Source organism: Myxine glutinosa, chromosome 8 (genome assembly GCF_964187855.1).
Source record: "Myxine glutinosa chromosome 8, kmMyxGlut1.1, whole genome shotgun sequence".
NCBI classification, from domain to species: domain Eukaryota; kingdom Metazoa; phylum Chordata; class Myxini; order Myxiniformes; family Myxinidae; genus Myxine; species Myxine glutinosa.
Window position 1 is genome coordinate 16,413,966 of NC_136268.1, and position 26,828 is coordinate 16,440,793.

The following is a 26,828-nucleotide window of genomic DNA, read 5'->3' on the forward strand; positions in this document are numbered from 1 at the left end:
CAGAATGGAGGATATGGTTTGGGCGGTATCCAAGTATAGAGTATTCAGCACGCTCGACCTAAGAAGTGCGTATCATCAGATTCCAATACGCGTGGCCGACTGACCCTATACGGCTTTCGAGTCCGGACAGCGGTTGTATCAATTCCGTAGTATTCCGTCCAGAGTTAAGAACGGCGTGGTGTGCTTCCAGAGAGCTATAGATGAGATTTTGGCAAAGGAACAAGTGAAAAATGTATTAGTGTACGTTGACAATGTGACCATTTGCGGTTTTAATCAAAAGGACCATGACTCGAATCTGCGTCGGTTTTTGGAAGTGGCTCGTAAGTACTGACTGACCTTCAGTGAGTCGAAATGCAGTTATTCAGTGGGAACCATAAATCTGTTGGGGTACACGGTGTCTGGAGGGGAGATAAGGCCTGATCCGGCACGGCTCCAAGCCCGACTCAGCCTTGCCCGTCCCCTTGACCGTGCGACGTTAAGGCGAACAATGGGAATATTCACCAATTTCAGCATGTGGGTCCCACGGTACTCAGAGAAGATAAGACACCTTGTGGAATGCAAAACATTCCCGCTGTCCTTGGCCGCGCTAACGGCGTTTCAACAACTCAAAAGGGACGTCACCAGCTCAGTCCGAACTTCAATCGACGAGACAGTTCCCTTTGTGAAAGAAACGGATGCGTCTGATTGCGCAATCGCAGCGACATTCAGTCAGGATGGCCGACCAGTAGCATTCTTCTCACGGACTCTGACTGATAGCGAGCGACGTCACTCCTCCATCAAAAAGGAGGTGTACACCGTGGTTGAATCGATCCGCAGATGGAGACGTCTCCTTCTAGGTCAGTGCTTTACAGTCATAACTGACCAACAGTCCGTCTCCTTTATGTACAGCCACGTGAAAAAGTAAGTACACCCCATGTAAAGTTTTGACTTTTTCAATATATTTCAACACAGCTATTTGATCTTCATTTCAACAATATTGATAGATAAAGGTGATATAATATAACAAATATCATGAAACATTTACTTTGTAGTCCATTGTATAATTTAAATAAACATAAATGCAAATTTCGCATGTGGAAAAAGTAAGCACACCCTTGGCTCTAATATTGCTGGAGATGGTATTGCCCCCTTTGGCAGAAACAACCTCAAGTAGGCGTTTCTTATAACTGTCTACCAGTCTCTGACATCGACTGGGAGAAATTTTTGCCCACCCCTCCATGCAGAATTCTTTCAGCTGTGCGATGTTTGAGGGGTTTCTTGCATGCACAGCTCGTTTCAAATCCCCCCCCCCCCACAACATCTCGATGGGATTTAGATCCGGGCTTTGACTTGGCCATTCCAGAACCCTTCATTTCTTTCTTTTCAGCCATTCCTTGGTGGATTTACTGGTATGTCTAGGGTCATTGTCATGTTGCAAGGTCCACCTTCGGTTGAGCTTCAACTTTCCGACAGATGGCCTCACATTATCCTCAAGCACCCTCTGGTACAATGAAGAATTCATAGTGGATTCTATGATGGTGAGCTGCCCAGGCCCTGATGCAGCAAAGCTGCCCCAAACCATAATATTTCCACCACCATGCTTTACAGTTGGTATCACGTTCTTGTGGTCAAATGCTGTCTTTGGTTTTTGCCAAACATATCTTCTGGTACTGTGGCCAAATATCTCTACCTTTGACTCATCTGTCCAGGGCACTTTGTTCCAGAAGTGTTGGTCTTTGCCAAGGTGTTCATTGGCAAACTTTAGTCTTGCCCTGATCTTCTTTCTGAACAGCAAAGGTTTCCTCCTGGCACACCTCCCATGTAGATCAAATTTGTGCAGCCTCTTTATAATGGTAGATTCGTGCACTTTGACATCAACAGTGGCAAGAGCTACCTGTAGGTCCCGTGATGACATTCTGGGGTTCTTAGAGACTTATTTCAGCATCTTGCGGTCTGCTCTCAGGCTGAATTTACTGGGGCGCCTGGCCTGAACAAGTTGGCAGTTGTTTGGAATCTTCTCCACTTGTAGATGATCTTCCGGACAATCTTCGGGACAGAATGATCGATTTCAAATTGTTTGGAGATCTTTTTAAATCCCTTCCCAGACTCGTAGGCATCTATAACCTTCTTTCTGAAGGCCTCAGAGAGCTCTTTTGATCTAGCCATGGTGATGCCGCACACTTCAACAACAAAGAGCAAACCAAACGAAATGTCTGAGGTTTAAATAAGACAGGTTCCTCCAAGATCCTCTCTAACGATGTTCTAATCATTTGCACCTGAGCTGGTGCATCTGATTCTAATTTTAGGTATTTGAAGTAGTGATAAATGTAGGGGTGTACTTACTTTTTCCACATGCGAAATTTGCATTTATGTTTATTTAAATTATACAATGGACTACAAAATGTAAATGTTTCACGATATTTGTTATATTACATCACCTTTATCTATCAATATTGTTGAAATGAGGATCAAATAGCTGTATGTTGAAATATGTTGAAAAAGTCAAAACTTTGCATGGGGTGTACTTACTTTATCACATGACTGTATGATGGGAAACATTCTCAAAAGATAAAGAAAGAGAAGATTGCTCAGTGGCACATATAACTGGCTCACTATTGCTTCAAAATTAAGTGCAGGCCGGAAATGTACAACCACATGGCAGATGGTCTGTCTAGGCCCATCTGCGCTGGGTTGACCGTCGGCGACCTGCAGAATATCCACGCGGTGCTCTGTCACCCTGGCCCACTTTTGTAGGAGTAAGAACCTACCTTTCTCCGTGGATGAGATATGTCAGTTATGCAAGACCTGCAGGGTTTGCGCGGAACTAAAACCGAGTTTCTACCAGCCTGCGATGGGCACGCTCATACATGCCAGTAGACCGTGAGAGCGCCTGAATGTCGATTTCAAGGGGCCTCTGCCCAGTGATCGGTACATGCTGACAGACAATAGTGGACGAGTACTCACGATTTTCGTTCGCATTTCCATGCGCCGACACATCTTCCCTTTCAGTGATCTGCTGCTTTAGGCAACTGTTCCTGATGTTCGGGTATCCGGCATTTGTGCACAGTGACCGAGGGACTGCTTTTATGTCTCGGGAACTTAAGCAATTTCTCCTTGAGTGTGGCATCGCCTCCAGCCATACGACCGCCTATAGCCCCCAGAGGAAAGGGAAAAATCGAAAGATACAACGGTATTATCTGCAGGGCAGTTACGATGGCTTTGCGTACCCGCGGCCTTACCCCGACCATGTGGGAAAGGGAGCTTCCGGAAGCTATGCACGCTACCCATTCCCTGTTGTGCACCTCCACTAATTCTACACGTGGTTGGCCGAGCCGGGGCCAGCACTCCTCAAGCGAATGGTTCGTCACAGCAAATACGAGCCGCTTGCTGACCGGGTTGACATACTGGAAGCGAATCCGCAGTACGCGCACGTTAAGACTATCCAATGGTAGACAAACTACAGTTCCGCTGTGACACTTGGCACCTTGTGGTGAGATGGCAGAAACAGAAGCCGATTCGACTACCCCCGTCACGCCCAACCCAGGTCCTTCCGCGGCTCTGGGGGATGACGCTGCGTCGCCGTACGAAGTCATGTCTCCCTTGCCCCCGGCAGCGTCACCGTACGAGGTCATGTCTCCCTTGCCTCCGGTTGCGGGATCGCCCGGTTCTGATAGGGGATCGCCCGGTTCTGATAGGGGATCTCCGGGTGATGGGGAACGGTCTACGCCTAGTTCTGGGGCCTACGGGGCCGACGGTGTTTATCGCACTCGCGGCGGACGGCTGTGCCAACCACCAACCCGCTTCGATCATGACTACTCCTATTAGTGGTATTCTTAAGACAGGGAGAATGTGGTGAAAAGTCTACTTTATGTGAGTGCTTGGCTTAATACACATCTCTGGTTCAGGAGGGCGGTCCCTGTGGTGAGGGGGCGGGATGCATATGTAATCTGCTTCTAGGGATGTAGTTTGCTGCGAGTATGACGGGAGACACACAAAGTCATGATTCTATGAGAGAGCTAGGTGAGCTTCCACTGTTTAATGGTAGTTGCTTCATTCAAATGTATTGCCATGTATTCTTTGTATCTTTGTAGACTAATGAAATGCTTATGATGTTTTTATTTGAAGATGCATCAGGTCGATTGCATTAAAGCCTCGATACCTCGAGAGATCTTTGTTGCTCATTTCATTTTCACATCACCCACCAACAGGGCACCTGGCTTAGAGGGGTTGTCAGGGGAATTATACAGCACCTTTTGAGATTTGCTGGGACCATGTCTATTAATTGTCTTCATAGAAAGCATACAAACTGGTGAACTTCCCTTGAGCTGCAAACGTGCCATAATTTCATTAATCCGTAAAAAGGGAGATCTTCAACTTGTTGAGAACTGGTGCCTGATCTCTCTACTTTGTACCGATTACAAAATCCTGTCCAAGCTACTCACTAATCGCATAAATAACTTAATTGGGCACATCATATCCCCGACCAGTCTTATTGTATTCCCGGCAGATCGATATTTAACAATACATTTTCTGTTCATGATTTGATTTCGATTTGTCAATGTCAGAATGTTAACACTGGGCTGATCTTTCTAGATCAGGAAAAGGCCTTTGATAGTGATGACCATTCATATTTATTGGAAGTTTGAAGGGGTTTGGGTTTGGTTCTTTCTTTATTTCTCGCATTAAGCTGCTGCATCACAACAACTTTAGTTTAGTAATCAACAACAGTTTATGTCCACCTTTTCCTGTTCAGCGTGGTATTAGACAAGGTTGCCCTCTCTCTGGGTACCCGTATTCACTTTCCATTGAACCCTTGCCGATTCATTTACGCCACAAACTTTCTGGGTTCTCAGTGGTACCCCTTGCTAATCCTGTTAAGGTGCTTGCGTATGCTGACGATCTGTGTGCGATTGTTAACACTCAGTCTGACATTGTTGTCCTCACAAGTGTTCTACATGAATGAAATCTCGCATTTTCTGCTACTGTCAATTAGCATCTTCTGGTTTATTTTTCCCACCTTCCTTGCCTAATGCTTTGCAGTGGAGGTATGTTGGTGTTAAGCATCTCTATGTATTTCTTGGGAATGAGACCTTTTCCTTATAGAACTGCGATCAGCTGGTTGATCAAATTTCCCATATCCTTAATCGTTGGAAAAGATTGTCCAGCCTACTGTCTTTTCGAGGTCAAGTGCTGATAATTAATAACTTGGCTGCTTCCAAACTCTGGCATCGGATGGCTGTCTTACAACCTCCCAAATTGCTAATCATTAACTTGTAGCGAATCCTCGTGAATTTTTTCTGGAATGCTATGCACCGGCTTCGAGCTGATCTTCTAAGTGTCCCTCTGGATAAAGGGGGTCAAGGACTTGTGGACATTACCAGTAAAATACTGGCTTTTCGGCTGACCACCGTGCGTCAACTTCTATACAAGGAAGTCCTGTCTTGGCAGTCCCTGGCTTCTTGGTTGTTGCAGAAAGCTGTTAAGCTCAGGTGTGGCCCCGAACTCTTTCTATTTGATCTGCAGTGAATAGACGTCTCCTTGCTGCCTTCCTTTTATCGAAGTCTCGTGAATGCCAGTCAGTGCCTCCCTTCCGGTACGAAACAAGGATACGTATAAATTTTGGAACCTAATGTGTGAACCCGTTTTCTACAACAGCCTATTTTGTCATGACTGCCAAAGTAGATCCCTCATTCAATCCTTTATTGAATCTGGTTTCTTCCTTGTCAGGGACTTTGTAACCATACTTATTCTGGATGGCAGACACCTAACCAGATATTGGAAGTTTGCAATGTTACCTCAGCTTGATTAATTGGACAACTTATTCGTTCAATTGTTGAAGTGTTTAACTCTTTTAATTTATCGTGGCCTCTACTGCACAATGTTCAAAACACAAAAATGATGCACACTGACTTCCCTGATTTTTGTTTTACTGGCGCTCCTTCCACAAAGCCTCTACAAGCCTGTACAAAGGCTGCTCTGCACATGCAATGTCTTAATGTTGTTATCTCTGCGAACCCCAATAGCCCATTGACCACCCACTGGAAAGAGCTTCTGCCTGCATGGGTTCCATCATCTCCTACCTGGTCCTCGATGTATACGTCACCTGTGTCTAAACGTGCCGGAGACATACAGTGAAGGCTTGCACACTATTTCTTGCCTTCCAACGTGTTTCTCAAAAGACTGAACCTCGTGTTATCTGATGAATGCCCTTTTTGCCATCACTCCGAGGACACTTTCCATGCGTATGTCGGATGCCAAAGGCTGGCTCCACTTTTTCAACTCCTGAAATCTACTTTCTGGAATTTCGGTTTTTGTTTTTCCTTCTATCATTTTGTGTACTGCATGCCAGTATCTAATGAGAATGTCGGATCTCAAATTGTTAATTTCTTGCTAACTGAAGCAAAACTCGTGATATACATTACGTGGAAGAGAAGGGTTTCCGGAATAAGTTCACAAGAATGCACCGTTTTGTTAGCCTTTAAAGGCTTTGTGTTTGCCCGTCTTAAAACTGAATTTCACTTTTACCGAGAGATTTCTCGGGTCTATCAATTTGTTCAGAAATGGTGCAAAGCTGAAGTCCTGTGTAAGGTGGGGGGAGTTGAACTATTTTTGGTGCTTTAATTAATATCTCATGTCTTTCTGTTCCTTCATTTAATTATTTTTGTTGACTGCAATTGTAATACTTGTTTTCCTTTTATACTTTTGTCTTAAAAGACCCTCAAAGGTGAAGTCTCTCTCTATCTGTCTCTCTCTCGCCCCCTGCTGGTCATTGGTGCGCTGGGTGTACTGTCATGGTGGCTTCCTGCTTCATGTCGTGAGTGCTCTGTCTTGGTTGTTTTTCCTATCCCTCCCCACCCCCCATTTCACTCCTGAGTGTCCTTGTTTCTGTTTGTAAAGTTTCCCTGTGTTTCCTTTCTATGATGAGATGAGAGAGAGTGCCAGAGAGCACACTTATCGTGTAGGTAAGGGTAATCGTCGTTTTTTGGGCTGTGCCTGGTCCATTTGTTTCCTACCTTTTTTTTCACTTAAAACGTGTTTTGTTTAAAAAAGAAAAATTCTCACTTATATTTCCTTAGTTTGTTTTGTTAACGCTCCCTTTCCCGAAAATGGGAAAGTCAGAGTGCAATATTAACTTCCTCTCCCCGAGCTGGTAGGCGGAGGTCGAGCCTCATGTGTTCAAACATGGCGGCTGCTCACTCGCAGCGATATGCAGTGTTCGAGCAGTTATCACGTGAGCATGGTATTGCGTGTTCTCCACCGGAAGGTGTTTCGGTGGAAGTGATTGTTCTCGCGATCGGGAACATGATCGGGTTTGAAAAGGTACGTGCGGCGTTATGTATGAATAAACGAGTAATCGTTTATAAATAAATATATAACTTAAATGAATACTGTTCTCAATGGAATACTGTTCCCCCCTCTGGGCCGGTGCTCCTGCCTCACACCTAGCTCGGCTTCATGCTGTTGAAACCAAAGCTTTCAGAATCATTGGAATCTCCTGCGATGAAGCTAACCCCGAGGGACTTTCACTCACTCACCGCAGGCAGGTTGGTGGTCTTTCTGTCTTCTACCGACTCCTCTCTGGCCTTGCTCCCCCAGCTCTCTCTGTGCCCTGTCCCCTAATATTCCTACAGGTCACACAAGATCTGCCAGCAACCCTCTTATGGTTAAACTGCCAAAATCTAGGCTATCTGCTCACCTTCACTCTTTCATTCCCCTTTTCTCCCACCTCTGGAACAAACACCCCCACTCCCTTCAATCCCACTCCTCCCTCCAGGTCTTTAAAACAGCTGTTCACCACCATCTCTTATCTTCCCCATCCAAAACCTTGATCTTTTCTACCCCCCCTAATTCACCCCAGATACACTTTTTTTTTGAAATTCCAAATTCTTTCATGGAAGTAATTGCAGTGTTCATATGTTTTATACCTCTCCCACCTCTCCCCAAGCCCTCCCCCTCCCACATTTCTCCCGATGTCCTTGCTCTCAAATGTTGTGTTTGTGTCCTTCCCCCTCTCTCCCCATCTTGTGTTCCACTCCCCTTATTTTGTGTTTTATGTGTCGGTTGACTTTTTGTGTGATTAATGTTAGCTCTTTCACGAGCCGCGATCTTGTCTCCAAAAAAATAATAATAATAATGATAATAAAAAAAAAAAATGTATATAAATAAGTTATAATAATAATAATAATTATATAATAAATTATATTTATTATAAATATAAATATAATAATAAAATATAATAAAATATAATATAAAATAAAATATATAATAAAATATAATCTATATAAATAAAATACAGTTTGTGTGTGTGTAATGTTACCGATAGACTCCGAACGGAGAGGCTCACGTACTTGATATTTGGCACAGACATGGCCATTGAGCCTGGGAAGGACTTGGCCGACCTAAAAATATTTGATGAGATCCATATTTTTTATTCATATTTACCTCAGCGCATTTCAGCGAGGAATATTATACACGGAATCTGAGCGGTGGCAGAGCAGCGCGCTGATTCGCTCAGAGCGATCACGTGATGTCCCATTCCCGCCGCCAGACCATTGAATATAAAACACAGTTTGTGTGTGTGTAATGTTGTAATGTGTGTAATGTGTGTAATGTACGGGTCTCCCTTCCCCAGCCCGGCAACGCCGGTACTGGAGGGCGTCACAGGATCGGTGAGGCTCCAAAATCCGCTTCCTGCTGTTGCGAAGATGCAGGACGATGTCGCGATTGTTGTGCTGCTCTCCGACCATGAGAACTGCAACGTCATTGTTGACTGGCCCACCCCTTCCCTCCTCCCCCCCTCCGTCCTCCCCTCCCCTTCTCCCCTCACCCTCCCCCTCCCTTTTCCCCCTCCCCCTCCCCCTCCCCCCCTCCTCTTCTCCCCTCCCCCCTCTCCTCCCCTCCGTTCCCCTCCCCTCCCCGCTCCCCTCCGTTCCCCTCCCCTCCCCGCTCCCCTCCCCGGCAATGCCGGGTACTTCTGCTTGTAAAATATAAATATAATAATAAATAATAATAATAAAATAATCATAATAATAAAATAATAATAATATATAATATACATATATAATATAAATATAAATGTTTATAAATAAAAATAAATAAATCACAGACTGGTCAAACAAGTGGAACATGTCTTTCAATCCTGACAAATCTCACACACTATGTCTCTCCGAAAAGACCGACTGGAAAACCCTCCCATATACTTTCTCAAAAATCCTCTCCAAGAAGTTCTGTCGCTCAAGCTTTTGGGTCTCACTATCTGCCATGATTTTTCTTGGGAAAACCACATTTCCAAGCTGGCCTCCAAAGCCAGTCGCCCACTGGGCATCATCCATCGTGCGAAGTCCTTCCTTGGCACACCTGAGCTCCTCACCACATACAAGGCTTTCATCCGCAGCTCAATGGAATACTGTAAACCCCCTCTGGGCCGGTGCTCCTGCCTCACACCTAGCTCGGCTTCACGCTGTTGAAACCAAAGCTTTCAGAATCATTGGAATCTCCTGCGATGAAGCAAACTCCGAGGGCCTTTCACTTACTCACCGCAGGCAGGTTGGTAGTCTTTTTGTCTTCAACCGACTCCTCTCCGGCCTTGCTCCCCCAGCTCTCTCTGTGCTCTGTCCCCCCCAATATTCCTTCAGGTCGCAACAAGATCTGCCAGCAACTCTCTTATGGTTAAACTGCCAAAATCAAGACTCTCTACTCACCTTCACTCTTTCATTCCCCTTTTCTCCCACCTCTGGAACAAACTCCCCCACTCCCTTCAATCCCACTCCTCCCTCCAGGTCTTTAAAACAGCTGTTCACCACCATCTCTTATCTTCCCCCATCCAAAACCTTGATCTTTTCTACCCCTGCTAATTCACCCCAGATACACTTTTTTTTTGAAACTCCAACTTCTATGCTGGAAGTCCTTGCAGTGTTCATATGTGTTATACCTGTCCCACCTCCCCCCAAGCCCTCTCCCACATTTCTCTCGATGTCCCTGCTCTCAAATGTTGTGTTTGTGTCCTTCCCCTTCTCTCCCCATCTTGTCTACCGCTCCCCTTATTTTGTGTTTTATATGTCGGTTTGACTTTTTGTGTGATTAATGCTAGCTCTTTCATGAGCCTCGATCTTGTAGACAAAATAATAATAATAATAAATAATCGTGTTTGTGTCCGATGTAGAGCATGTTGCTCTCATCGTCCAAAAATGCTTGTCCCTCGACTCCGGACACTTTGGTATTGTGTATCCCTTGAATACTCCTGCTCAGAAAGTGGTTATTTTGAATGTCCCACCATTCCTGGATGGCGATACAATCCTTGCAGCAGCTGCAGCGATATAGTCACTGTGTGTCCCAATTAATAATAATGCTCTCTTTCGGCTGCAAGGATGAACGTGTCAGTCACGTCATGAGTTTCCGCAGACAGGTATTTATGGCACTCAAAATGGAATATTCCTCTTTGAATGTTGTTTTAAAATCCACTTTTAATGGTCGCGATTACCAAGTATATGTCACCACCGACACCCTAAAGTGCTTTGCTTGTGGTGCAGTGGGACACATGAGGCGGTTTTGCCACCTTCAGAAGGAACAGCCTAACATGGTCGAAACAGTTAACAATGACTCTCAGACTAATGTTAACATGTCCCTCTCGACAAATGAGCAGGACAAACCAGATAAACAAGTGGACACGCCCCCTCCCATTGAACCAATGGACAGCGCTAATGAGGGGTTTGTTACCATTTCCAAAGTGAAAAAACGTAAATCAGCTGTAAGAAGTGCATCACTTTCTGGGAAAAGACAAATCAATAAAAACTCCATCACTGGAATTCAATGTGACAACACATTTCCCTTATTAGAGGAAAAGGACAATTCAGAAACTTCCACGAGTACAAACGTTATCAAGGAAAAAATGGAATCGAATTTTCCAATCCCAGTGAGTGTTTCTGATCCCTCAGACAGAGTCATCTAACACAAGGACGTTCATTGTGTAGCTTCCTCCTGTCGATTGCAAGAGGAGGAAAAGCACTTAAAATCTCCCCCCCCAAAAAGGAATAAACGAGGAAAATTAGGGTACCGAGGGAATAAAAGAGGATAGTTTAAATCCACTAAAGGAGAGTGACATCCATGAACCGAGCACCGTGGTCATGTCACAAACAGGCTTGGAAGTCCCCTACCTCGCATTCCGAAGAATCTTCAAATGTAACTCTGGCACAAAACGCTCCTGAAGAAGTTTCTTTTTTTCGAAACTGAACAATCATGTGATGCGCGCCATAAAGCCAAAACACCAATTTATTCACTATACAGTGGAACCTTGACTTACGAGTTTAATTCGTTCTGTGACCGAGCTCGTAACTCAATTTGCTCGTTTCTCAAATCAAATTTCCCCATTAAAATGCATTGAAATGCTATTAATCCGTTCCAGCCCGCCAAAAACCATACCAATTTTAAAAAAATATACAGTATATATATAAATATCTCGCGCTTTATATTTCACCTGTATGCAGCATACAAGTTGGCAGGATGGCCTGGACTGGAGGTACGCACACTTGACTCTAAACTGTCCAGCCTGGGTTTGAATCCCGACCCAGCTATAACCTGTCATGGGTGAATCACAGGCAGGGTGATTCATCAATGTGTGTACCGCTAAATTGGGCGCCCCGTTTGCGTCCCATTAGTTGTTGGATGTTAAGGATCTCACCGTGTTTCCACAAAGAGAAGGCGAGCTATCGCCGGCACTCTGTACAAGTTGTGGCCTGGCATGGCATGAACATGAAAACATGAACATGAACATGAAATGTTCGACATGAACATGAAATTTTCCAAAATAACCAACATGCGAAAACAAAAATGCAGCACTATACGACAGAGATACTGTACTTGCACGGCAAGATAACCACGTGACCAGAACCCACCTGGTGGCGTAAACTCAAAATAACCAACATGCGAAAACAAAAATGCAGCGCTATACGACAGAGATACTGTACGTGCACGGCAAGATAACCACGTGACCGGAACCCACCTGGCGGCGTAAACTCAAAATAACCAACATGCGAAAACAAAAATGCAGCGCTATACGACAGAGATACTGTACGTGCACGGCAAGATAACCACGTGACCAGAACCCACCTGGTGGCGTAACTCAAAATAACCAACATGCGAAAACAAAAATGCAGCGCTATACGACAGAGATACTGTACGTGCACGGCAAGATAACCACGTGACCGGAACCCACCTGGCGGCGTAAACTCAAAAATAACCAACATGCGAAAACAAAAATGCAGCGCTATACGACAGAGATACTGTACTTGCACGGCAAGATAACCACGTGACCAGAACCCACCTGGTGGCGTAAACTCAAAATAACCAACATGCGAAAACAAAAATGCAGCGCTATACGACAGAGATACTGTACTTGCACGGCAAGATAACCACGTGACCGGGTGGCGAAAGCTCGTAACTCAGATCTCGGCTCGCATCTCAAAGCAATAAACCGCCCGAGCGACGGCTCGTATCTCGAAAAACTCGTAAGTTGGGGCACTCGTAAGTAGGGCTGTCAACCGAGCCGAGACCGGGACGAAATCCCGGCGGTTTCGGCTTTCGAGACGGTCTCGGGACGGTCCCGAGATAAATTGACTGACGCAATTTCTCGGTAAAAAAATCCCGGTTAAAATTCCAACTTCTTGCAGATATTTTCCATAATAGAGGCATTTATTGAGCCTTGCTTTCATTACTCTGCTTCTGCACAAGCATCATTTTTCGCAAGTGCAGCTGAACTGACACAAACGATGATAGATAAAGTAAACTCACTGTTCCAGGATTTTCCCCTCGTCAACAAACAATGCACTGCAAACGAATCCGAATTCCGAATCCGGATCTTCACCAACATCTAATCATGTCGTCCTTGTCACACACGCTGCATCTCCACAAAATTTCGTCCGAATCCGTCCACAACTTTTTGAGATATTGTGTTCACAAACAAACGGACAAACAGACAGGAGTGAAAACATAATCTCCATCGACCTTTGGTGGCGGAAGTAACGAAATCAGGATAAAGGTCCCAATGAAAATCCGCCTCATCACGACTTTATTTAAACCGTTGAATCCTTCCGCTGTATCACTCCGCCTCGCCCTACGCTGCGGTCACGTGTCCGTCCTTGGAGACGAGTTACGGAATGTGGTTGCGATGGTCTTTTGCACATTAATATCGAGGGACTCGCTCGAGCCCCGTGATTGGAGGGACGATGTTTATTTAGATTAAAAACACGTTTATAACGGATTATTCTACACACAATGTATTAATACAAGTACAATACATTATGTAGTTTTATGAAATGAGTTTTTGATGAACGTTTATGTTTAATTGCAACGCTAAATCTATAAATTGTAAGAATCCCTTGGGGTTTGGTTTGACGGTTTGAATGTGAAAGTATTTTGGTTATCTTATCTCCACTTTAGGCCTGATAAGTTGTTTACGTTTACTTTAGTCACAGAGTCAAAATAAGGAGGAGGGGGGGGGGGGGGGGTGATCACTACACCGCCTGCTTTATAATTTACTAGCAGAAGAACCCGGCATTGCCGGGAGGGGAGGGGAACGGGGGGGGGGGGGGGGGGGGAGCGAGCCCCTTGGCGATCACAACTCACAAAATGATAATGAAACTCCAACCGGGACTCGAATATGCCTGGACAGAAACATTTTCTCCCTCTGACATTCCGAGCAAGAAATTACACGACAATACAAACTGTAATGAGATAACCCGGTCCCGTCGGTGGCCGATCATCTGCATGTAGGCGGTGTATTTTATTTCATCCCGGTAAATGGAAGCTAAGTCGGAATTTAAGTACTCAACATCAGAAATGAATTTTTTTCATTGTTGTTTATATATTGTAATGAAATTCCATTATTTTTGAAGCCTTATTATTATTATTATTTTTTTTTATTTTTATTTTTTTACTTTGCCGGGAACCGAGCCGAACCGAGATCCCGTTATGAAAATTGAAAATTTATCGAGACGGTTCCGAGACGGGATTTTGAATCTAGCTAACAGCACTACTCATAAGTCAAGGTTCCACTGTATTAGGAATCTGATGGTGAGGGTCAAGACGAGTCCTCTCAGATACTAAAGGCTGTAAATGTGGTGGCAATGATGAGCTTACACATTACTCCCAAGCGTAGGTGAGCCTGAATAATGACCATTTCCTCCCCCTGCTATACCCTCCCAATCCTCTGGAGGGCGGTCTAAGACCATAAATGACTAATGCAATTTGAGTAATGGCCCATTAGCACTGCATTCCATCCCAGACAACCTTGCTGGGGGGTCCGGGCGGCGCGGGAAGCAGACATGTTTGTATATTGTCTCTCTGTCTCCCCTCCAGTCCTATCGCTGTCAAGGCCAAAATATTGTAAGCATTTCTTCCTCTGAAATGAGTTATTAGTTTATGGTGGTCAAGCATTCTTGTCTTTCTTCCAATGTCCTTGTCTCTCTCTCAAGCTGTCTCGACCACCTCTTTGATTTCTCAGTATGGGATGAGGGGAGGGGTGGGGGGAAATGTTGTGGAGTATGTATACGACCAATTTGACGGGGAGAACTTTAAGATTTCAGTGTATGGCATTGAGGCAATCCCTTGTGTATTGTGCGCATCGCGACTTGCTACTGGCCAATGCGGGGACGTGCTGCTGTGCACCGGGGATTGTCTCCTTGGCTCATAGACTGAGATATTCCGTGCATGTATATTAGGGCTCATATAATAAACCTCGTGTGAACAGTTCCAGTGCTTCCTGGGTTTCTTCCTGCGGAAATGGGGGAAACGGGGGAGCTGAGTGCTGCCCCCACATAAACAGCCCTTCGGATGACGAGCTTCGGGGCTTCTTGAGAGATTCCTATAATAAAAGGAACACTGAACTGAAAGATCATTTCCCCGATATTCAGGTGTTGATTATTAAATTGAAGGAAATTGTGCGTAACCCTGACACTCCAAATTTCAATGAGGCTCAGAAGCACAGGTTAAGAAAAATGGTGCAGAAAGCTCGGCAAGAGCTTCTTAAATGAGGTCCCTATGGGTTGGTTTATCTATTTAGTTCTTTATCTTCTTTCTTTTTCCGAAAGAATGAGTGTTAGTTTTGGCAGCCTAAACATTAACGGTGGTGCTAGTTTAGAACGAAAAGTTCAGGTGAAAGATCTGACATGGCGTTTGCACCTGGACGTCTTGTTACTGCAAGAAACGCATGGAGATCCGAACGCCCAAGCCCAATGGAGAATGCTAATGAAGGGCCAGTGGTTCTTCAGTGATATCAATTGTCTCACTGCTGGAATTGCTTTCTTTGTCTCCTCCTCATTAACACTCTCACATGTTCAATATAATGAAGTAATTCCCGGACATCTGGCTTGTCTTCAATTCACTGCCAATAATCAAATCTTTGTTTTTGTAAACATTGATGCTCCCTGTAAGAATGCTGAAAGGCACAACTTCTTTCTAAAACTAGAGGATTTTCTGAGTACAATTGACTTAAATTGCTCTTTTATTGTAAGTGGCGACTTCAACTGCACTCTTGACCCTGTTTTATACAGAAACAGTGCGGAGCCACATCCGAGATCTGCCAAACCCTTGGAGAAAATCATCAAGACGACGGGATTAATAGATGTCTGGCGTATTCAGCACCCTATGAAACGTCAGTTTGCTTGGTCTAGATGTACGTCTCAGATACACACTCTAGCCAGGTTAGACAGAATTTATGTCAATATTGTAATGCTTGACAAGATATTGAAATCTGATATCGTGCCTTCTCTTTTCTCTGATCACCTGGCTGTAACTTTGTCCTTTAAGCTTGCTCTGCAACAACATGGCAGTCCATATGGGAAGTTCAATGTCATGTTGCTGGAAAATGCTGCTTTTTGTGAAGCTTTCAAAGTGTTTTGGATTTGCCTCAAAGAAAGAAAGAATAATTTTGATAACCCGATGTAATTGTGGGACTACGCTAAGGCACAGATCGCTGTCTTTTGCCAACAGTTTAAATACTTCAAATCTTTTAGTGTAATACGAGCCGAAACCCGTGGAACATCCACGGAAGGGAGGATGTGGTGTTTGGATAGAGTGTACCATTATGGATGGCATAGGGGATTTGCTTGTCTGAGTAAGAATTCGGAAGAAAGATGAGAATGAAGAGTGCATATATGAACAACGATCGGCGACACCGGCACAAATGCATGCTCTGGATTGTCCACTCAGTGGACGGCTTGCTTTCGCTTTCGCCTGTCCAATCAGCGGACGGCTTGCTTCGCCTTCGCCCAGCAGACGCCAATACGATGGCGTCGTAAGATGGCGTCGTAAGATGGCGTCGTATCGGCAGTTAATCGGATGTTTTTGGGCCCCAACGTCGGCTAATTCTGATTTTTCGAGTATGGCTGTACGTGATAAACAAAGAGCGTGGTTCGTAGATCGTAAATCCATTAGTGCCGTGGGCATCGGGTCACTGGGTGCGGCGTAAAAGGGATAACAAAGTCGAGTCCTTACGCTATTATTATATAGATAGTTAAACAGAGAGGTTTGCACTAGAAAAATAAATAATGAGGTTACAAACTGATGTGGCAAATAACCCGAATATAACAATAAACATTTGCTACTGGAAAAGAAGACTCTACTAAGCAATCTAGTCGAATACCAAGCGAAAGGGGAAATGGTCCGTCAACGGATGGATCAGCTATATAATTTAGATACCCCTCACCACGACATGTGCTCACTACCCCTCACCACGGCATGTGCTCACTACCCCTCACCATGGCATGTGCTCGCTACCCCTCACCATGGCATGTGCTCGCTACCCGTCACCACGGCATGTGCTCGCTACCCCTCACCACTGCTTGCATTTGCTACCCCTCACCACAGCATGCACATGCTACCCCTCCTTGATGGACTACTGCTCACCCCTCTGGGCTGGTGCTCCTGCCTCACACTTAGCTCGGCTTCACACTGTAGAAACTGAAGCTTTCAGAATCATTGGTATCGCCCGTGATGAAGCCAATTCTGAGGGCCTTTCTCTCTCACCGCAGGCAGGTTGGTGGGCTTTTTGTCTTCTACCGACTCCTCTCCAGCCTAGCACCCCCAGCTCTGTCTCCCAAATATTCCTGCAAGACGCACAAGATCTGCTAGCAACCCTCTTCAGGTGAAACTGCCAAAATCAAGATTTTCTGCTCACCTTCACTCTTTCATTCCTCTTTTGCCCCGCCTCTGGAACAATCTCCCACACTCTCTTCAATCCCACTCCTCCCTCCAGGTCTTCAAAACAGCTGTTCACCACCATCTCTTATGGTAGAAATCCAAACCCCACCCCCCCACCCCCCATTAAAAACCTTGATGTTTTCTACCCCCGTTAATACACCCCAAATCCACTGTTTTCAAATTCCGTTTTCTTTCCTGAAATTCCTAGTAGTGTTTATCATGTTTTATACCGTGTACCCCATCCCAGCCCTTTCCCTTCCACAGATCTCCTGAAGTCCTTGGTCTCCACTGTTGTGCTTCCATCCCTCACCCCCCCCTCCCCCCCCCCCCCACACCCTCTTGTCTCCCGCTCCCTTTATTATATGTTTTATGTGTGTTTCTGTTTCTGTTTTTATGTGTTAGCTCGTACACGAGCCACGACTTTGCATACAATAAATAAATAAATGAAGGCCATAATATCTGCACATTCCAAAGCTCAAAGAAGAGCGTGGTGACTGGAATGTGACTTCTGCATTAATTTGTCACTGCTTGTGAACAAAATAGAGGAAGTACCCAAAGTGCAAACCTGAGGAAACTGTCAGCCCCAATGAACAGTTATTGGCTGTTTGCATCTCCCAATGTCTGAACAAGGAGTATAAGACAACATCAATTGAATGAGCACAGCAATATTGAAAATATTATCAGTCCATTTACAGTCTATATTAATGCGTTTAAAATGTATGGCCATTATTTAGATCATATCAAATGAGAATATCGAAACCCACCGAATGCTGATTAATTAAAAAACATTCCATGATGTTATTTTTCCGACATGGTGTAAGGCTCGATCAATTGGCTTACCATTATACGTGTTTGCAGCAAGTGATGTAAGCCAGACACCGAGTGATGCAGCAATGATGGTGCATAGAGTGATTACGTTCGTTACCATGGTGATGATCTCGGCACACAATCCCCCAAAGCACTGGTTCCCTTGTATCTTCACATCTGCAACAAATACACATCAAAATATTTGACAGAAAAAAAGAATGTTTTGGCTACAGACAACATTTTGGCTTCAAATCCCTTGTGACATTGTTGTTAGCCCAAATACTCAACACACAATGGACGTTTGTGGTCGTTACATCGTGTGTCAAGCAGTGCAATGATGTAACAACATATGCCATTCTGGTTAACGGGTGATCCCCACATGAAAACAAGCAATGGTAAACATTGATAAGCAGAAGGACCAAGCCATACAAATCATGTTGAGGGTCTTTGCCACACTTGACAAGTGCGGAAGAGTGAGCAGCTACAAGATTCAAACCCACAACAGCCAGTGGAGAATGAAGCTTTGCTTTCACCATCGGATCAAAGAGCGAGTTCTGGTGCTCATAAATATCATCAAATTCATACGATTTGGTAGGAATTCAATGTGGGTATTTTTATTCTCATTGTAGCAGTGCAGTGATGGCACTGGCATTCAGTTGTTGTTGCTGTTGTTGGCAATTGCAAATCGGACTGGATTGCAATTCTGAATTTGGTCTCCTGGTTTGTATCATTTCCTGACGCATGCCTTTGCCACTGATGAGGTGTCCCCCTGTAGGCTGTGCCCCCCTGTAGGCTGTGCCCCCCTGTAGGCTGTGCCCCCCTGTAGGCTGTGCCCCCCTGTAGGCTGTGCCCCACTGTAGGCTGTGCCCCCCTGTAGGCTGTGCCCCCAAGTAGGCTGCGTCCCCAAGTAGGCTGCGTCCCCAAGTAGGCTGCGTCCCCAAGTAGGCTGCGTCCCCAAGTAGGCTGCGTCCCCAAGTAGGCTGCGTCCCCAAGTAGGCTGCGTCCCCAAGTCGGCTGCGTCCCCAAGTCGGCTGCGTCCCCAAGTAGGCTGCGTCCCCAAGTAGGCTGCGTCCCCAAGTAGGCTGCGTCCCCAAGTAGGCTGCGTCCCCAAGTAGGCTGCGTCCCCAGGTTGGCTGTGTTCCCAAGTAGGCTGCGTCCCCAAGTAGGCTGCGTCCCCAAGTAGGCTGCGTCCCCAAGTAGGCTGCGTCCCCAGGTTGGCTGTGTTCCCAAGTAGGCTGTGTCCCCAAGTAGGCTGCGTCCCCAAGTAGGCTGCGTCCCCAAGTAGGCTGTGTCCCCAAGTAGGCTGTGTCCCCAAGTAGGCTGTGCCCCCCTGCAGGCTGTGCCCCCAAGTAGGTTGTGCCTCCTGGTAGGCAGTGCTCCTCTGTAGGCTGTGCCCCCCTGTAGACTGTGACAGGAATCTGCAATTTGTTCAGGGTGTTGGCAAAACGTCACCTACTCTTCACGAAAGAAACTGTGCAATCTTTAGCATCTACAAAGGGTCAGTGTTGGCAGACAGGACTTCTGGCTTCATGTCCTTCCGACAGATGTCACACATACATTGACAGATCGCCTTGCTTGCAAAAGACCAGGGGATCAAGATCTTGCAAAAGACGAGGGGATCAAGATTCTAACCCAAGCGAGAGAGCTCCAACGCAAGTCTAAAATAATAGGTGACTACAAATAGTGGTTTATCTAAATTTCTAAACACTGAATACAAGCATTGAACCCATTGCTTCACTGACAGTAATTGAACAACATAACATGCATGTTACCATACAGTAACACGGTTTAATGACAGTTAATACATACTAGTTAGCTCACCTGGAACGAAGTTCAGGGAAGCTTATGCGATGGCGCGTCGTCTGTCCATCAGTCCGTCAGTCCGTAAACACTTGAAACTTCTTCTCCAAAACCGCTAATGGGATTGCAGCCAAATTTGGCACAAATGATATTTGTTGTGTTGTGACTAAAGTTTGTTCACAGCATTAAAAAAATTGGGGTTTAAGGGGGTTTACCGGGGGTCAAAGTGCGTCCAGGTTTGACCCCCCCCCCCCCCCCCCAAAAAAAATAGGAATTTGCTTTCTTCCCTGAAACTACAAACACTATTTCGATGAAACTTGACCACAACCTTCACCACCTGTGATGTACCAAAGTTTGTTCACGGCATTTTAAAAATCTGCCCCTTTGGGGGTCTATGGGGGGGGGGGGTGGCAGGGAGTCCCCCCCCCCCCCCAAATAGGTATTTGCTTTCTTCTCAGAAACAACACACACAATGTCGATGAAACATGACCACAAAACTTTGCCACCCATGATGTACCAAAGCATGTTCCAAGCATTTCAAAAATCTGCCTCTTTAGGGGTCTATGGGGGGGGGGGGGGGGGGGGGAGGTTTCCACCCAAATAGGTATTTGCTTTCTTCTCAGAAACTACACATGCAATTTCGATGAAACCACCACAATCTTAGTCACCCATGATGTACCAATGTTTGTTCAAGGCATAAGAAAAAATTGGGGTCTTAGGAGGTATATGGGTTGGGGAAGGAGGGGGGTTTGCCCCCCCAAAATAGGTATTTTCTTGTTTGTTTAGTCTTATGATTATGTTAGTATAATTCTACATGCTTCCCTGTCTTCCAGCAACCATTCAAATCGGTTTAAAATACCTTTAGGCGGTGCAGTGCACCTTTTATTCTACCAGGTGAGCGCCAGGGGTATTGCCCCTATTTTTCCTGATAAATTTGGTTGACTGCAAACAACCCAGCATCCAGCATTCATTTTAGTAATACGCACACTTATGTGCCAAAAAGCAATATTATAAATTTGTTATGTTTGTTTCCATGGATCAGAAGTAACGGTTGTTTTTTCGAAGTTGCCAAATGGAATTGCTCTGGTGACATAAATATTACACAGCCGTGAAGGTCCAGCCGCGTGACAGACGTAACTGTCAGAATACACCACCATCTTGCTAAACCCGTAATCCCATTGTCTACGGACGTCAGATAGGCAGATGTATCACTTATGGTGTTCAAGTGCTGTCAGTGAAACGACGGGAAGGAACGGGTTGTGTGCTGGATGTCGGGAGGATGTGCACGTGAGTTATCGAAGTTAGATCTCAGACGCAGTTATGGAACGTTGGTTCCGCTCCACCAACTAAGGACTGTTACATGACAATCGACACTCAACACTGCATGCACTCGCTACCCCTCAACACTGCATGCACTCGCTACCCCTCAACACTGCATGCACTCGCTACCCCTCGACACTGCATGCACTCGCTACCCCCCTCAACACTGCATGCACTCGCTACCCCTCAACACTGCATGCACTCGCTACCCCTCGACACTGCATGCACTCGCTACCCCCTCGACACTGCATGCACTCGCTCCCCCTCAACACTGCATGCACTCGCTACCCCCTCGACACTGCATGCACTCGCTCCCCCCTCAACACTGCATGCACTCGCTCCCCCCTCAACACTGCATGCACTCGCTACCCCTCGACACTGCATGCACTCGCTACCCCCTCGACACTGCATGCACTCGCTCCCCCTCAACACTGCATGCACTCGCTACCCCTCAACACTGCATGCACTCGCTACCCCTCAACACTGCATGTGCTCGCTATCCCTCATCACGGCATGTGCTCGCTACCCCTCATCACGGCATGTGCTCGCTACCCCTCACCACGGCATGTGCTCGCTACCACTCACCACTGCTTGCATTCGCTACTTTTCACCACTGCTTGCACTCGCTACCCCTCACCACTGCTGGCACTTGCTACCCCTCACCACTGCTGGCACTCGCTACCCCTCACCACGGCACGTGCTCGCTACTCCTCACCACGGCATGTGCTCGCTACTCCTCACCACGGCATGTGCTCGCTACCCCTCATCACGGCATGTGCTCGCTACCCCTCACCACGGCACGTGCTTGCTACCCCTCACCACGGCATGTGCTCGCTACCCCTCACCACGGCATGTGCTCGCTACTCCTCACCACGGCATGTGCTCGCTACCCCTCACCACTGCTTGCATTCGCTACTTTTCACCACTGCTTGCACTCGCTACCCCGCACCACGGCACGTGCTTGCTACTCCTCACCACGGCATGTGCTCGCTATCCCTCATCACGGCATGTGCTCGCTACCCCTCACCACGGCACGTGCTTGCTACCCCTCACCACGGCATGTGCTCGCTACCCCTCACCACGGCATGTGCTCGCTACTCCTCACCACGGCATGTGCTCGCTACTCCTAACCACGGCATGTGCTCGCTACCCCTCACCACTGCTTGCATTCGCTACTTTTCACCACTGCTTGCACTCGCTACCCCGCACCACGGCACGTGCTTGCTACTCCTCACCACGGCATGTGCTCGCTATCCCTCATCACGGCATGTGCTCGCTACCCCTCACCACGGCACGTGCTTGCTACCCCTCACCACGGCATGTGCTCGCTACCCCTCACCACGGCATGTGCTCGCTACCCCTCACCACGGCATGTGCTCGCTATCCCTCATCACGGCATGTGCTCGCTACCCCTCATCACGGCATGTGCTCGCTATCCCTCATCACGGCATGTGCTCGCTACCCCTCATCACGGCATGTGCTCGCTATCCCTCATCACGGCATGTGCTCGCTACCCCTCATCACGGCATGTGCTCGCTACCCCTCACCACGGCATGTGCTCGCTACCCCTCACCACGGCATGTGCTCGCTACCACTCACCACTGCTTGCATTCGCTACTTTTCACCACTGCTTGCACTCGCTACCCCTCACCACTGCTGGCACTTGCTACCCCTCACCACTGCTGGCACTCGCTACCCCTCACCACGGCACGTGCTCGCTACTCCTCACCACGGCATGTGCTCGCTACTCCTCACCACGGCATGTGCTCGCTACCCCTCATCACGGCATGTGCTCGCTACCCCTCACCACGGCACGTGCTTGCTACCCCTCACCACGGCATGTGCTCGCTACCCCTCACCACGGCATGTGCTCGCTACTCCTCACCACGGCATGTGCTCGCTACTCCTAACCACGGCATGTGCTCGCTACCCCTCACCACTGCTTGCATTCGCTACTTTTCACCACTGCTTGCACTCGCTACCCCGCACCACGGCACGTGCTTGCTACTCCTCACCACGGCATGTGCTCGCTACCCCTCACCACGGCATGTGCTTGCTACCCCTCACCACGGCATGTGCTCGCTACTCCTCACCACGGCATGTGCTCGCTACTCCTCACCACGGCATGTGCTCGCTACCCCTCACCACTGCTTGCATTCGCTACTTTTCACCACTGCTTGCACTCGCTACCCCTCACCACGGCACGTGCTTGCTACCCCTCACCACGGCATGTGCTCGCTACTCCTCTCCTCACCACGGCATGTGCTCGCTACTCCTCACCACGGCATGTGCTCGCTACCCCTCACCACTGCTTGCATTCGCTACTTTTCACCACTGCTTGCACTCGCTACCCCTCACCACGGCACGTGCTCGCTACCCCTCACCACGGCATGTGCTCGCTACTCCTCACCACGGCATGTGCTCACTACTCCTAACCACGGCATGTGCTCGCTACCCCTCACCACTGCTTGCATTCGCTACTTTTCACCACTGCTTGCACTCGCTACCCCGCACCACGGCACGTGCTTGCTACTCCTCACCACGGCATGTGCTTGCTACCCCTCACCACGGCATGTGCTTGCTACCCCTCACCACGGCATGTGCTCGCTACTCCTCACCACGGCATGTGCTCGCTACTCCTCACCACGGCATGTGCTCGCTACCCCTCACCACTGCTTGCATTCGCTACTTTTCACCACTGCTTGCACTCGCTACCCCTCACCACGGCACGTGCTTGCTACCCCTCACCACGGCACGTGCTTGCTACCCCTCACCACGGCACGTGCTCGCTACCCCTCACCACGGCATGTGCTCGCTACCCCTCACCACTGCTTGCCCTCGCTACCCCTCACCACTGCTGGCACTCGCTACCCCTCACCACGGCTTGCACTCGCTACCCCTCACCACCACTGCTGGCACTCGCTACCCCTCACCACGGCTTGCACTCCCTACCCCTCACCACTGCTGGCACTTGCTACCCCTCACCACTGCTGGCACTCGCTACCCCTCACCACGGCACGTGCTTGCTACCCCTCACCACTACTGGCACTTGTTACCCCTCACCACTGCTGGTACTCGCTACCCCTCACCACGGCACGTGCTTGCTACTCCTCACCACTGCATGTGCCTGCTACCCCTCACCACGGCACGTGCTTGCTACTCCTCACCACAGCTTGCACTCGCTACCCTCCCCCTGCACATCTCATAAACAAGGTATTCAAAAGTTTAACAAACGGAGACGGGACGCCGAAACCGTCATTTCATCTCGGGCTGATCCGTGATCCTGCACAAGACTATAAGTATAAACGTTTTGATGGCCTTTGCTTGTGTATGCAAAGCTACCTGACAAACGGCGGAATCACTCAAACATCGACAGCATCTTCTGTCCAATCGTTCCGAATAACAAATCCAACAGTTCTGAGGACTTCCTTTGTTTGCAAATACCAATGGTATTTTTAACAAGATTTAAAGTTTGCAAGTTAACCTTAATGTTTAAACTTTACTTTCCATTCTATATAAACACACAACTACACACGGAGGACACCGCATCAAATACAAATCAGAAATACACCGCCCAATCGGTATTGTTTCATTACATCGCTCTTTGGTTTTTGTTCTGCTGCAAAATGATCATTTTCAATAAATAATAATAAACAAACATATGTAGAAGCAACCTGAGCCGTAATAAGGTATAATTGGTAACAATACATTATAATCCTTTGATGTTATTGAATAAAACCTTGTTATTGTTATTGATGTTATTGTAACGAACTCAAGCAGACTCCATCGTGCCGGAAGCGGAAAGCGCGTTTATTGACGCGGTGATGATTCACTCGTGTCTGACGAATAAGCGCGTCCGATAAACCACAACAACAATGCAAATACAAGTCAGAATAATACGTTACATTGTGGCGGACACAAAAGCCCACTGGCGTGGTGACATCATTCCACGCACCAAGTGGGCGGTGGCCACGCCCGAGGGGTAGGCGTGGCCTCATGATATACCCCGGGCGACCAGCCCGGAGGAGTACAGTGTTACAGTGTAGTCTTACAATAAAGACGTTTATATGTTACCGCTTGTCCGCTTCCCCCTTGCTCACAAGCAGCGCGCGTAACGCCGCGCTTTACTGGTGACCCTCGACGTTGGATCTGCCGGAGCGATCCTTCCACACGCGACGCCATCGCCATGGCCGCCTTCGTCAAACTTCCGGAATTTTGGGAGGCTCAGGCCGAAGTCTGGTTCGTCCAGGCCGAAGCCCAATTTCAGCTTCGGCACCTCACCGGCGATGACACGCGCTACTGCCACGTCGTCGCCTCCCTCGGGCCCGGCACGGCCGCTCGAGTTGTGTCCGTCCTTCGCCACCCACCGGACGGCCACAAGTACGAGGCACTCAAGCGGCTACTCCTAGCCACGTTCAGCCTCACGGACGACGCACGGGTCGACCGCCTCCTGGATCTCCCCGAGCTCGGTGAGACGCGCCCGTCGGTCCGAATGGACCATATGCTGTCACTGTTGGGCGACGAAGCCCCCGGTTCGCTATTCCGGGCGCTTTTCCGTCGCCAACTTCCAGCGCAGGTTCGCCTCGCGTTGGCCGGGACCGGGCTAACGGAACCCCGAGCATTGGCGGCCGAGGCGGACAAGTACTTCGCCGCTTCGGACACGCGGGCGAGCGTTGGCGTGGCCGTCACGGCCTTCGACGCTGCTGTTCCACAGCATCATCTTCTACAGCACGCTGAGTTTCAGCAGCATGCTGATACGCACCTCGTGAACGCCGCCACGCCCCGCCCACCGCCGCGGCGAAAACCGCCACCGCGGGGAAACCCGTCGACTCCACCGGCCTGGCGGAGCCAGCCGCGCTCCTCCAGCTCCACCACCTGGTGCTGGTTCCACGCCAAGTTCGGCCACGAAGCTCGGCGGTGTCATCCGCCGTGCTCCTTCAACGGGTCGGGAAACGCCCGGGCCGGCGCTCAATTGTGGCGATGAGCGCCGGCCGTTCGAGCAGCCTGCTGTTCATAACGGACACCTTCTCCGGGCGCCGTTACCTGTGCGACGCGGGAGCACAGGTGAGTGTCATTCCCGCCGGCACGTCAGACAAGCACGCCGCGGGTGGGGGCCCTGCGCTGCTTGCCGCGAACGGGACGCCCATCCGTACGTACGGAAAACGCTGCCTCTCTCTGCGGTTTGGAGGGCAGGTTTTCCGATGGACGTTCGTCACCGCCGACGTGCCCATGGCACTGCTTGGCGCGGACTTCCTGTGCGCTAATGGGCTCCTGGTCGACGTCAAGCGCAGACGGCTTGTCCAGGCCGAGACGTTCAGCTCGCTCGCATGTGCGTTGCCCAGCTCAACGAGCGGCTTGCCAAGCGGCTTGCCGAACGATTCGGTTCCGGCCACGTTGGTCTGTACGCTTCCGGCAGCGGACGCATTCACCCGCCTCCTCGCCGGCTTCCCGGCCCTCACGCGGCCCACCTTCTCGGCGGGGGCCGTCAAGCACGGGGTGGCCCATCACATCCCCACCGTCGGGCCACCGGTCTACGCCCGGGCACGCCGCCTCGAGCCGACGAAGCTGGCGGTGGCAAAAGCGGAGTTCGCTACCCTGGAGCGACTCGGCATCGTTCGGCGCTCAGAGAGCGCTTGGGCATCGCCGCTGCACATCGTGCCGAAGCCCGGCGGGGGATGGCGACCGTGCGGGGACTATCGCCGTCTCAATGACGCCACGACTCCCGACCG

General features: G+C 48.4%; 1 protein-coding gene across 3 annotated transcripts in view; it reads right to left on the minus strand.

The window, feature by feature from the left end:
- Positions 1–26,828, minus strand: part of LOC137432185 (transmembrane protein 19) — a 122,563-nt gene that overhangs the window by 87,383 nt on the left and 8,352 nt on the right. Inside the window, exons 1-2 of one of the 3 annotated variants that reach the window (XM_078782958.1) lie at positions 24,442–24,655; positions 18,013–18,156 (exon numbers count right to left, since the gene is read on the minus strand). In XM_078782958.1, the coding sequence (XP_078639084.1) occupies positions 18,013–18,100 (88 nt within the window). In that variant the 5' untranslated portion in view covers positions 18,101–18,156; positions 24,442–24,655. Of the gene's footprint in view, positions 1–18,012; positions 18,157–19,800; positions 19,890–24,441; positions 24,656–26,828 lie in introns of those variants that run through there. The other 2 variants (XM_078782960.1, XM_078782959.1) reach the window with 2 other exon arrangements.